Genomic DNA, 12570 nt, shown 5'->3' on the forward strand with positions numbered 1-12570 from the left:
CACGCGACCCACTCAAGAAAAGAACTAAAAGCCTCAAAATACGCACAAGACAAGGAACAACCCATAGGTAAACACCTATCTACAAAAAAACCTGTCTTCCCAGAAACAGCCCAACAACCTCACGCTGTCTGGGTGAACCGAAGCAAACGAAAAGCGGACTCAACATCAGTCTTAGCCATAAGGGCCCCACGACCACATTTCCGGACCCAACCTGCCGCTTCATCAAATGAAGAGTATACCACTGAACAAATCTCCAGATCGATACCGTCGTTAACCGACCTCCCCCGTGGGTAAGACAAATGCTGAATGAGCCGAAACTTATTGGGCTCCTTCTTCGGAACCACCCCCAACGGGGAAATGACCAAATTCAGAAAAGGAGGAGACACGAAAGGGCCCGCCATGCGCCCCAACGAAACTTCCTTTTGGATCTACTCCGAAACAACTGACGGATGCTCCAAAGCAGAGCGCAAATTTTTTAAAACAAACGGGATTTCAAACGGAGGATCCGGAATCCGAAAACCCTCCTGAAAACCAGAATACAACAGCTCCGCTCCTACCCTATCAGGGTATCTATTTAGATAGGGGACCATCCTTTCCAGATTCACTGGAGTCTCCCCCTTGCGAATTACCCCCCCCCCGGTTTTGGACTTCCCTTTCTTAAAACACTTTGATGCCCCATGTGAAGTACCGTTGCAGTTTGAGCAGAGGTGTTTAAATTTACAGTTGGCCCCAAACTTACACTGGCCGTCATTAAACTGCCAGCACACCCCTGCCTTGTGCGTTCCCGACTGCCCTTGACCCCCGCCACCCGTAGAGCCGGCAGTGCCGCTATTCTGGCTGGTGCTTCCAGCCCCCCCAAGAAAGGAACTCCCAGACTTATTTTGCGCTATCACCCGCATCCACAAGCCAATGTCTTTTTGGTCCCAGCGGATAGCCGGACGCACAGCTTTCCTCTGACGAAACTGCTCGTCATACCGCAGCCACGCCTGCCCGCCATATACTCTATAAGCCTCCCCAATAGCATCCAAATAACAAAATAACGCGGAGCAATTATCAGGGGCCTGTTCCCCGATAACACTCGCCAAAATAGCAAACGCCTGCTGCCAATTTACAAACGTCTGAGGAATCAAGCGCCACCTCCGCTTTTCTTCCTCTTCCTTCTTGCTATCCTCTTTCTTACTTTTGTCCAAATTAAACTTCTCAAGAGGCAATAGCGAAAATATTTCAACATATTCATCCTTCCAAATCCGCTCTTTCACCTCCTTTTTCAAATGGGCCCCCAACGAACCCTCAAAACACACATACACCTCGCCATGCGCCCGATCATCCAGATGCACACGACACTCCTTTTCCTTCTCGGTTTGCACCGACACTGAAACCGGCGTGCCAACACAAGGGCCCGACGCAGCCGCGCCCTGACCCGCCACCCTGTGGCCCAACCCACGCTGCTACTGGCGACGACCCCACAAAACCCTGCTCCAAACGTAAAAGCAAGCTACGCACATCCGCCACACATCACATACTCCCCCAGCCGACCCTGAACTGCTTCTTTCACTAGGTTCTTGTTATGTAAATCATATGGAAACGATGTTGGAGTTCCTTTGCTTATGTCCACTCAGTAGTATTACCATACTCTTGGACCTGATAATGGTTGTTTCTATTTATATTCTTCCACTGATATGCAACCATCTTTTTGTTTTTTGAGGGTCAGTATTATTTTTCATATGCGGTTAATATGATATATTGCTGTCATCATACTATATATATCCGTATATCATAGCTATTTGTAGCATTGGTAATTGTTTGCTATGTCATATCGAGATTACTCTTAAGGTACTGTCACACTAAGAGATATCCCTAGCAATATCGCTATAACTTGTGACGTTATAGCGATATTGCTAGCGATATCGCTGTGTATGATACTTACCTACGACCCGCTCCCCCGCTGCTTATCGCTGATCGCGCGAGAACAGGCTGGACTGTTTCTCGTCGTCAGCTTCCTGCGGCGCTTCGTGCTGTGAGGACGAGCGACGCGTGGAGCCGGGCGGGAGGACGCAGGATCGCCTAGTGTGACAGGTAAGTAGCGACCCCCGACCCCTGCTATGTCGCTGGTGAGATCTGCCTGTGTGGCAGCTCACTAGCGACCACTTAGCGATGTACCAGCGATCCTGACAGCGTCATATCACTGGTCGGGATCGCTGGTACATCGCTAAGTGTGACAGTACCTTTAGCCCATAGTTGGTCTGCATGACCCTTTTGTGATTGTATTATTGTGCTCTTGCGTCCCCTAGATGGCATTTTGCTTTTTTAATTTTATTTGGTATTTTATTGAATTTATAATAAAATTTGTTCTTAATACCACTTGGGATCTCTTCTTTTTCCCGTATGTACTTATATGGGAGTTAGATATACGAGCTATTTTAGAGTCTGGATACTGGATGGATGATGACAACTTGTCTCTTCAGAATTGCCCATAGGTGATGGGTTGGGTAAGATCAGGAGACACTTGGCCACTGAATCACTTTCACTCTGTTCTTCCTCAGAAATACAAAGGTGGCCTTAGATGTGTGTTTCACATCTTTGTTATGTTGTAAAAGAGCACGTCTAGCAAGGGCATGGAGTGATGGCAATATCTTCTCTTTCACTGTAGAGCAGTACATCTGTGAAATCATAATACCATCAATGAGATGTAGCTCTCCGACACCAGCAGCTCATGCAGTCCCACAGAAGAACATTGCCACCGCCATATGTCACTTTAGGCACCAAGCATTTAGCAAAATGCATGATAGTTCAGTAAAGAAATGTGTTGGCACCATATGAATCACTACCCACTGATTAGTCCTTATGTGGAAAAAAATCAGTCCAAGCCACACAGGAGGAGTTATGGGTGCTCATCCAGATTGAAAGCAAAAAAATGTAACGGAAAACAATGAAACTACTCGCTCTCACTGCTCCATAAAATTCTTCTTTATTGCATTGGCATAACGGATAGCAGGGGGAGTCAAAACACTTTGAGGAAAAGTGCATAATGCCTACAGTGAGACATGGCGGTAGCAGTGTCTTTATGTGGTGCTGCATGAGCTCCTGCTGTCAAGCAGGTACATCTCATTGATGGTATCATGAATTCACAGAAGTACTATAGTGAAAGATAAGATGTTGTCATCACTCTGTGCCCTTAGTAGACATACACATTTCCAACATGACAATGATCTAAAGCACACATCTGTTGCAATTCTGAAGAAGACCATGGTGAAAGTGATTCAGTGGCCAAGTATGTCTCCTGATCTGCACCTAACCGAACACCTATGGAGAGTTCTGCAGAGACAAGTTGTCATCATTCGCCATCCAGCATTCAGGCACTTAAAGAGCTTGTTCTTGAACAATGGAAAAAGAAAGATATGTCACCAACTTGTTCATTCCATGCTTAGAAGACTTGGTGTGGTCTAACTGTCTATCTATCTATTATCAATCTAATAACATCTTTCATTTTTAAATTGTTTCTCTTTTTTATTTCTTTATATCATCTTTCTTTTTTCCACTTTTTTAACTTTTCCTTTCTAACATTTAACATTTATTTTTCGTTCTATCTTTCTTTCCCTATTTTTTAAATCTCTTTATCATTCTTTTTATTTGTTTTAGCAATTTATCTAATATCTATTTTGTATCTATTTATCTTTCTTTTGCTTTGTTTTTTTTCTTCTGACGTCTGTATTTTTCTCCTTCTTTCCTATCTTCCTTCCATCCTTCCTTTTTTTCCTTCCTTCCAAATCAAGGCAGAACTCCATGTAGACTGTTTATTTGCACTGATGTTTCTGGGCCGCCCTCTCAGGGCTGTGGGGTACTCGGTACCGGGCCGGTCTCTCAGAGGGGATTGTCACAGCAGCGGTGACCCGGTCCGTGGCCCTGGGCGCCCATGTAAAAGGGGTTGAGTTGGGAATAAAGTTTATAAGTGATTCGTGACGCCACCTGTGGTGTTCGGCAATGAAGTTGTAAGCCGACGCTGCAGACAGATCCTCTGGGACAGATGGTGTAGTGCAGCAGTGATGCTGTAGCCCTCCACAGGCAGGGCTGTAGTCCCAGGGCAGTGTAGATAAAGGGTTGGTTAGGAAGAGGGTGCAGTGTTTGGCACAGAGATGTAGCAGTGCTGAGGATGTTGCAGGAAGGAGGCAAGGACACAACAGGGTGCAGTTTCTTTACCTTTACTTGGCAAATGCAGTCCAGGGTCCTGGTTACAGATGGCACAGGAGCAGGCTAGCCTGGAAGCAACTCAGGGATCTCTCTATCAGATGGGTTGTCTAGTCTCCTTCCTAGAGCTGGCTTGAGGTACATGCAGTACAGTGTTACACTGAAGTTCCTCCTTATCGTCTCTTAGAACTACCTCGTATGGCAGACAGCTGTAGCCCTCTGTCTCTCTTGGCTCACCCGTCGCTGTTGTGCCTCCGAGTCTTAGTTGGGAATAGAGCATTTACAGCTTCCTACTCCTCTGGTTTCTGTTGCAGGACCTTCAGTATCCATACAACCGTGGAGACCAGGCTCCAGATCATGCGCTATCACTGGGAGGGAGCTCTCTATCCTCAGCTCAACCTCCAGCTTCTCTCCACACGTCTACACTCGTTGCCCTCCTCACACTAACTTACTAATTTCCCCTCCTGGCCCCCAGAGAGGCTCTTCCCCTTAGTATTGGTTCAGAGCTCCCTCTGCTGCCCTGGAGTGGGAACCGTGTTGCATGAAAATGATTAACTGTTATAAAACTGTCATTGCCTCCAAGCCTGACATCACCCTCCCTGGAGGAAGGCAATGCCACTGTGGCGACCATACTCCTGGGGGCGCCACATTTCACCTCTGTCAGGGTGTCTAAGGCCTGTTTCACATTTCCGTTTCTTGACGTCAGTTAAAATCCACCAGAGTGTGAAAAAACGGATCGGTTTCCATTTTGGCACAAATGGAGTCCACCGGATCCGTTTTTTTGACGGATCCGCTTTAGCTGGTAGTGCCTGAAATTTAAAGTAACACGAGTCTGGATGGAGAGAGAGAGAGAGAGAGAGAGAGAGAGAGAGAGAAAGAGAGAAAGAAAGAGAGAGAAAGAGAGAGAGAGAGAGAGAGAGAGAGAAGAATTTTCGCTGCCAGAACGGAATTTGGGGTTAAATTCCTGACAAGGAACTTCTTCCGGGCATGCTCAGTGTAAAAACGCGGATCCGTTGGCGGATTCCGTCAATTAATGGATGGCAACGGATCCGCCGCCCATAGGCGACCATTATAACGAATGGCGGATAGCGGCGGATCCGTTGCTATCCGCTGTTTTGACGCAGACAAAAAACGTTTCATTGTCTGTCCACTCAAGACAGCGGACGCCAAAATTATGGCGGATCCATCAAAAAACGGATCCAACGGATGACCATCTGTCAAAATCCGCCGCTAATGCAAGTCAATGGAAAAAAACGGATCAGCCAAAAAAAATGGCGGATCCGTTTTTTTTTTTGCAAAACGGCGGATTTTGACTGATGGCAACAAATGGAAATGTGAAACAGGCCTAAAGGGCTGAAGTTTTTCCTTGTGGAGATAATAATGGAACTACTGTACATTATCAGGCATACTGTCATATATGCTCAGAGAGATGTCGTGTTTCCCATCAGTCAATCATCCTGTCAGCTGCTGTAACGTGGTGGCGAGCGGGCAGCAGATCTGAACTCAGAGCTCTGTACATGGTAAATACAGCCACTGGTTTAACCTGTTATGTCTCATGGTTGCAAGAGACCGGAGTTTGTCACTCCACACCTTTTTTTGTTTTTTTTTTTACCTTGAGCTTTTCCCTTCCATGGTGTCATATCACCAGGATATCACACCATTTGATGATTGGTGAGGGTCCTACCTCTGGGAAACCCACCAATTCTGGGAGCTGGTATATCACCTAATGTGAATGGTGGGTCCTGTGTTATCTTCTATATATAGAGGTATTATCAGTCATTGTACAGGAGGAGGAGGTGAGCTGTGACATCACCTAATGTGAATGGTGGGTCCTGTGTTATCTACACTGTATATAGAGGTGTTATCAGTCATTGGACAGGAGAGAGAGGAGGTGAGCTGTGACATCACCTAATGTGAATGGTGGGTCCTGTGTTATCTACACTGTATATAGAGGTGTTATCAGTCATTGGACAGGAGAGAGAGGAGGTGAGCTGTGACATCACCTAATGTGAATGGTGGGTCCTGTGTTATCTACTATATAGAGAGGTGTTATCAGTCATTATACAGGAGGAGGAGATGAGCTGTGACATAACCTAATGTGAATGATGGATCCTCTGTGCGTGTGTAGCCCATTCACTATCTCCATCCAACCCTCACTCCCTCAAGATGGCTGGACCATCATTGTAAATACACACCTGTGCTTTGTATTTCCCCCACCTCATTGTAGATTGTAAGCTCTCACGAGCAGGGGCGGCTTATTTTGCTTTAATTATTGTATTGTTAACGTTGCTACCTATGACTTGTATTTTGAAAAGCGCTGTGGAATATGTTGGCGCTATATAAATAAAGATTATTATTATTATTGTGTTATCTTCTGTATACAGAGGTGTTATCAGTCATTTTACAGGAGGAGGAGAAGGTGAGCCGTGACATCACTTAATGTGAATGGTGGATCCTGTGTTATCTTCTATATAGAGAGGAGATATCAGTCATTATACAGGAGGAGGAGGTGGGCTGTGACATCACCTATTGTGAATGGTGGATCCTGTGTTATCTACTATATAGAGAGGAGATATCAGTCATTATACAGGAGGAGGAGATGAGCTGTGACATAACCTAATGTGAATGATGGATCCTGTATTATCTGCTATATATAGAGGTGTTCTCAGTCATTTTGCAGGAGGAGGAGGTGAGCTGTAACATCACCTATTGTGAATGGTGAATCCTGTGTTATCTACTGCATATTGAGGTGTTATTGTACAGTAGGAAGAGAAGGTAAGTTATGACATCACATATTATGAATTGTGAATCCTGTTTTATTGACAGTGTATAGTTGAACTTATATGTCATGCTGTGATGGTTTTTGGTAAGGCAGGGGGGCTTCAAATTGTCCCTGGAATTGGGACCCTAACTATCCCTGTCCCGGGGGTACTCTTTAATGTAGAAAGGCCAAGTCTCTGATCTTACTATGCTCCTGTTAAACCCTGGTCTGTCCCCTCCCCCAACCCATGAGGCCTGGGACAGAAATATAAGGTAAACAAGACACAAAGACAAAACAGGGATAACAGAAAGCAAAAAACATACAAACACTCTCCAAAGATAAAGAGGCATATAGGGAAGGATAGGAATGTACCAACAAAATGGGAATAGGATGATGAGGAAAGCATACGCCCAAAAATAGCACGAAACAATCACCTTTATAGCTAAGGCGTTAGGAAGCAAAGCTTTCACTGGCAATGCAGAGAAGGTCTGGCCAGGTTTTATAGGGAGAGGTAATGACTAGATCAGAAGCAGCTGAAATGGGACACAAACACACAGGCTAAATGGAAGATTTGTGATTTACAATAAGTAGTGTTCTTCTAAGCCCAGATCTCCCAGGAGGACATGACACACAGGTGACAACAGCAGGTATGAATATAAGGTCTAGTGGCCAGTTTCAAAGCTGCAGTATTTCAGGGTTTTTTTTTTTAAAATAATGATATTGATATGTAAAAGTGAAAAATTATAAAGCATTCTTTTGAATAAACTTACCATATATATATATATATATATATATATATATATATATATATATATATATATATATAATTTTTTTTTTTTTTTTTTTTATAATGGGTCTTTTTCTGGTGCCAGGGCTATTCCCAATATTGCACATTTTTACCTAACTATAGTGATCACTCACTGAATGCTGAGAAACTCACTAAGGCTGGGGTTAGACTTACGTTGTGATGCGAGAAACTCGCGCATCAATACCCAGCACTGCCGCCGGAACTCGGGACCAGAATGTGCGGCTTCATGTATTTCTATGCAGCCGCACACTCCGGTCCGAGTGCCGGCAGCAGTGCCGGGTATTGATGCGAGAGACTTGTGCGAATTTCTCGCATCACACTCGCAAGTCTGACCCCGACCTGATCCTGAGAACGGGGATTACAATTCTCTGTGGTGCTGACTGCTCTATGTCATTGAGACATTTCAGAGCCCTGTTACCAGGATTGGTGGGAGTCCCGGTAATCGGACCCCCACTAATCAGCAAGTTATTACTTATCCTGCAGCAGATCGTAAGGACTGTGTTGCGGAAATGCTTCATTGCAAAGGATACGTCAGAGAAGAGTTGTGCAGTGGCCAGATATGACAATAAAAGTATCTCGTGATGGCTAGAAAGCTGAAGTTCCTCGAAACAGTGCGGAACTGATAGAGAAATGAGATTGCAATCCACAGAAATCTACTAGAAGTCACAAAGGAAACCTGGAGAGCTGGAGGATGATGTAACTGGCCACAAATTTCATAGAGAGGCAGGCTGAGTGGGTGGAGGGCCGGAGGGGGCTGGAGGGTATATATAAGTATGGGAGGAGTAGCAGACGTGACAGTGTGCGTGAGAAACACAATATTACTGCTTATCTCCATCAAATATTAATAGACAGAGCAGCAACTTGTCACCGGGGCGAGGAGGAGCCGCGACCAGGGACACCCAATCCGGGCCATATTAGGAGAATTATTGCAATATATTGATTACAGGGAGGAGGAACCGAGCACGTTTTCCCCATTAGCACGGTGCTTTTAAGCCTCTATTCTTCAGTACTCCTCCACGTTATAACATCCTCAGGACTATCCGGCATCCCCTGTGGAAATATCTGAGCAATTTATAGTAAAGAAACTGCAAGGGTAAGTGGAAAAATAGCAAAGCGGAGCTGGAAAGAAACAGCTCGAGATTGTTACTTTCAATATTGACGAAAGATTGCAACATATTCTGGTTTTACATAGGACTGCAATTTAGTCTCAAAAAAGTGAAACAAACAATTCGGCTCTGCTACATGTCTAGAGCTATGTTCGTTACAAGTCTATTTCATGCATTGATTTTTTTTTTCTTTTTTTATCTTTTACCCATTCGTTTGTGCTCGTGAGCTAATGTATTGGGGAATACAGAATATAAATGGCATAAAAAAAGTAGAATTCCAATGTGAACGTATATATTATATGATAATATATTATCATATAATATATACGTTGATATGTAATACATATACATAATTAAATAATTATAATATATAATGATATAATATATTAATTAAAGTTTGCTTTTATATACCTTTACACTATGAAATTGTATTTTATACATTTACATTTTTGAACAAAAGTCAACTGAAATAATATATATTAAGCGATTGTCATTTAAGGAATTTTCAGACTGTGTAAGTGCAGGTACTCGCAAATTAATCTACAAGACAAGACTGGTGCTGTTGCTTATTTGGTTCATATATGCCATAAATATATATGTTTATTTATTTCTTGTAGCAATCAAACATGGCAAGTAATCCGAATAGCGCAGCCAATGGCATCGAGGGGAAAGGGAAAGACAATGGCCGTGGAGAAGTACAAGTGGATGTTGCAGACCCTAACCCACCAAAAAGGTGAGTTTTATAGATCTATGGATTATTATATGGAGAAAAAAAAATTATATATATATATAAATGTGTAAAACTAATATAAATAAATTTATAGAAATTGAAGAAAATATTATTATTATTATTATTATTATGAATTGGTGTTTAGGTTACATAAGAACAACTGTTACATCCCAAGATAGAGGCAAGATATCTACTATACAACACCATAGTAAAACATTGATACAATGGGTTATATTTTTTCTTTTACCGTATGCATCTAAACAAAAATATGATACCAAGGTGTAACAGTCGTTCAGTTGTGGCCCTATGGATACATTCGGTATATGGGCCTGGAGGTCTGCCGCATATACTGGTCACAAATAAGATGTCAGCAGAGGTTGGCGGCACACAGCTGTAATGTGGCGCTGTACAAGTAGGAAGGTTTATGGGGCTGCAGCTGTACCAAAGCCATCTAGTTTTGTTTTTTTTTTTCTTGGTTTCATAAGAAATCTGACCAAGCAAGTGTGATTTGTTGCACTGTATTGTATCTAGAAGAGAATATTGGCAACACTGTGCTGAATTGAGGCACAATATGGCGGCACATGGAATGCCTGTGTGACTGTAGGACTGTCTGTATGTTCTGCTTTTCAGCGTCTGTGCGGACACCCCTGTTGTGTGCAGAAGGCCCAAGTTCATATTTGCTCATTTTTTTCCTGAGCACAATTTTTTCTTCCTTTCCTTTTTTCTTTCTTTGTTTATTTCTTTGCTTCTTTCTTTCATTCCTTCTTTTATTCCTTCTTTCATTCCTTCTCTTTCTTTCCTTCATTCCTTTTCTTTCTTTCCTTCTTTCATTCATTCCTTCTCTTTCTTTCTTTAATTCCTTCTTTCATTCCTTCTTTCCTTCTTTCTTTCCTTCCTTCTTTCTCTTTCTTTATTTTTCTTTCTTTCTTTCCTTCCTTCTTTCTTTCCTTCTTTCTTTCTCTTTCTTTCTTTAATTCCTTCTTTCATTCCTTCTTTCCTTCTTTCTTTCATTCCTTCTTTCTCTTTCATTCCTTCTTTCATTCCTTCTTTCTTTCCTTCTTTCTCTTTCTTTCTTTCCTTCTTTCTTTCCTTCTTTTTTCTTTGTTTCTTTTCGATCTGTCAGCACTTGCTCACAAATTTTTATTTCATGATTGATTATTTGATAACAGCCGTGAACCTGAGGTTAAGCCTGTAGGAAATGAATAACTGCCACCTCGCTGTGTGGTCAGGTGGGCAGAGCTGCTGTTTGTGGCAGCATGTATGCAATGTAGGAAGAAGAGCTGCCACGTACACTGACTGTCACCTGTACCATCACGATTGTGGGATTTATTTTGCGGGGATGTTCTTATAAGGGTATGTGTCCATGGTGCAGATATGCAGCACTTTGCATGGAGCAGAAACCCAGCGCTGCCCCCTTTTGTACGTGCAGTGATTCCGCACGTGTTCATTGATCACATGCGGAATCACCGCATCCTATTCATAGACTGGGTTATCTTGCGGAGACAGAGCATCTCCGCAAGATAAATAGACATGCTGCAGTCTGTAAAGACTCGCCGCATGTCCGGTTACGCAGGGCCGCCGGATGCGGTCGTGCCCGCATAGTGGAGACGGGATTTCATAAAATCCCCTCCACTATGCTGTAACATCTGGACACTGCAGATTGGACGCCGCGGCTGACCGTGGAAACATACCCTCAGACATGTCTATAATATTTCCTGGTATTGGTGATTATGGCATATAAGAGATCCAAGACGTCTGCCAGAACAAGTGACACCACAGTAAAAGGAGTGAACATTGTTGTTGCAGGAAATGACTAATTGCATTTTTTCCTCTGGAGCTTTAATGGTTTCTGTTACTATAGAAGCAGCTACAGCCGCTCACAGTCACGGCTGCACCTCAGGAAGTGGTTGGTCCGATAAGGCGTAATTCTGAATTCCAAAATCAATCTTTAAAGATCACTTAAAAAAAAAGAGTTCACATCTCTTTGGCGTCGTGGTTAATTACAAAGAGCGTCTCTCGTTGTGGAGGACCTGTCCTGTCCTGCATTACGCGGGCAACCTATTAACGTGAATGGGCACTGTGTAATACCTAGATTCCCCTGCGGTGGCGCTGCAGAAAAACTGATCACTTACTATCAGACTTTCTCATAGATTACAGCCGATCAATGGGCCATTCAGCAGGGAGACAATCTAAGGTTATCTTTTCTTCAAAGGACATGTTTGGTTGCCTCACCGTCTAAGTGGAATCAAGTCTTAAACTTCTTTACCCCCCTCTAGCTTCACGATGTACTGTTACACCAAGGGGCTGATCTTGCACCCCAAAGGGAAGCGGTGGGGTGTTTGTGTACCCATCACCCCCTCCCCCCATGATGCAGGGTACCGACAAATTCCTATTGGAGCCTTGGACCTGCTGAAGGTCCTTATCACCCCTGACTGCACCTCCCCCAAAATATGCAATAAAAAGTAAAAAAAAGTTCATATATATCCCAATAAGGTACCAATAAAAAACTTCAGCCCACCATGGAAGAAACAACCCCTCGCACACTTCATCATCAGAACAATAGAAAAAAAAGTTATGGGTCGTTTTTAGTAGACAATGAATAATATAATTAAATTAAAAAAGGCAGAATTGCAATTTTTTTTTAACCGTTTCACCCACTTGGAAATTTTTTGTTGTTTTCCAGTCCATTGATTGATTGTTAAAATGAAAAATAAAATTCGTGCCGCAAAAAATAAAGAAAAGTTATCACGCTTGGAAGAAAGGAAAGAAAAATCCAAACTTCAAAAATGAATAATGGGATTAGAAATTTTCCAACGCTTTCTTCCATTTCGGGAAGACTTTATTGTTCCAGCGATCTCTCTTTATCCAGCACCTCGCTGTCATGTTCATGGTCACATATCATCATAAACATGGATCCTGAGTGATGTTTTATGACACCACATGATCACTTTTCATTGCAGGGCAAACAAGTGTTCAGTGT

General features: G+C 43.0%; 1 protein-coding gene across 1 annotated transcript in view; it reads left to right on the top strand.

The window, feature by feature from the left end:
* The first annotated feature begins 8556 nt into the window (after window positions 1-8556).
* The window catches only part of ABCB1 (ATP binding cassette subfamily B member 1), a 64307-nt gene continuing 60293 nt past the window's right edge, over window positions 8557-12570 (top strand). The window contains exons 1-2 of the mRNA XM_073581921.1: window positions 8557-8847; window positions 9478-9593. Coding sequence (XP_073438022.1) covers window positions 9487-9593 — 107 coding nt within the window. The 5' untranslated portion in view covers window positions 8557-8847; window positions 9478-9486. The remainder of the gene's footprint in view (window positions 8848-9477; window positions 9594-12570) is intronic.

Source organism: Dendrobates tinctorius, unplaced genomic scaffold (genome assembly GCF_039654945.1).
Source record: "Dendrobates tinctorius isolate UK_male_01 unplaced genomic scaffold, ASM3965494v1 ptg000070l, whole genome shotgun sequence".
Taxonomy (NCBI): Eukaryota; Metazoa; Chordata; class Amphibia; order Anura; family Dendrobatidae; genus Dendrobates; species Dendrobates tinctorius.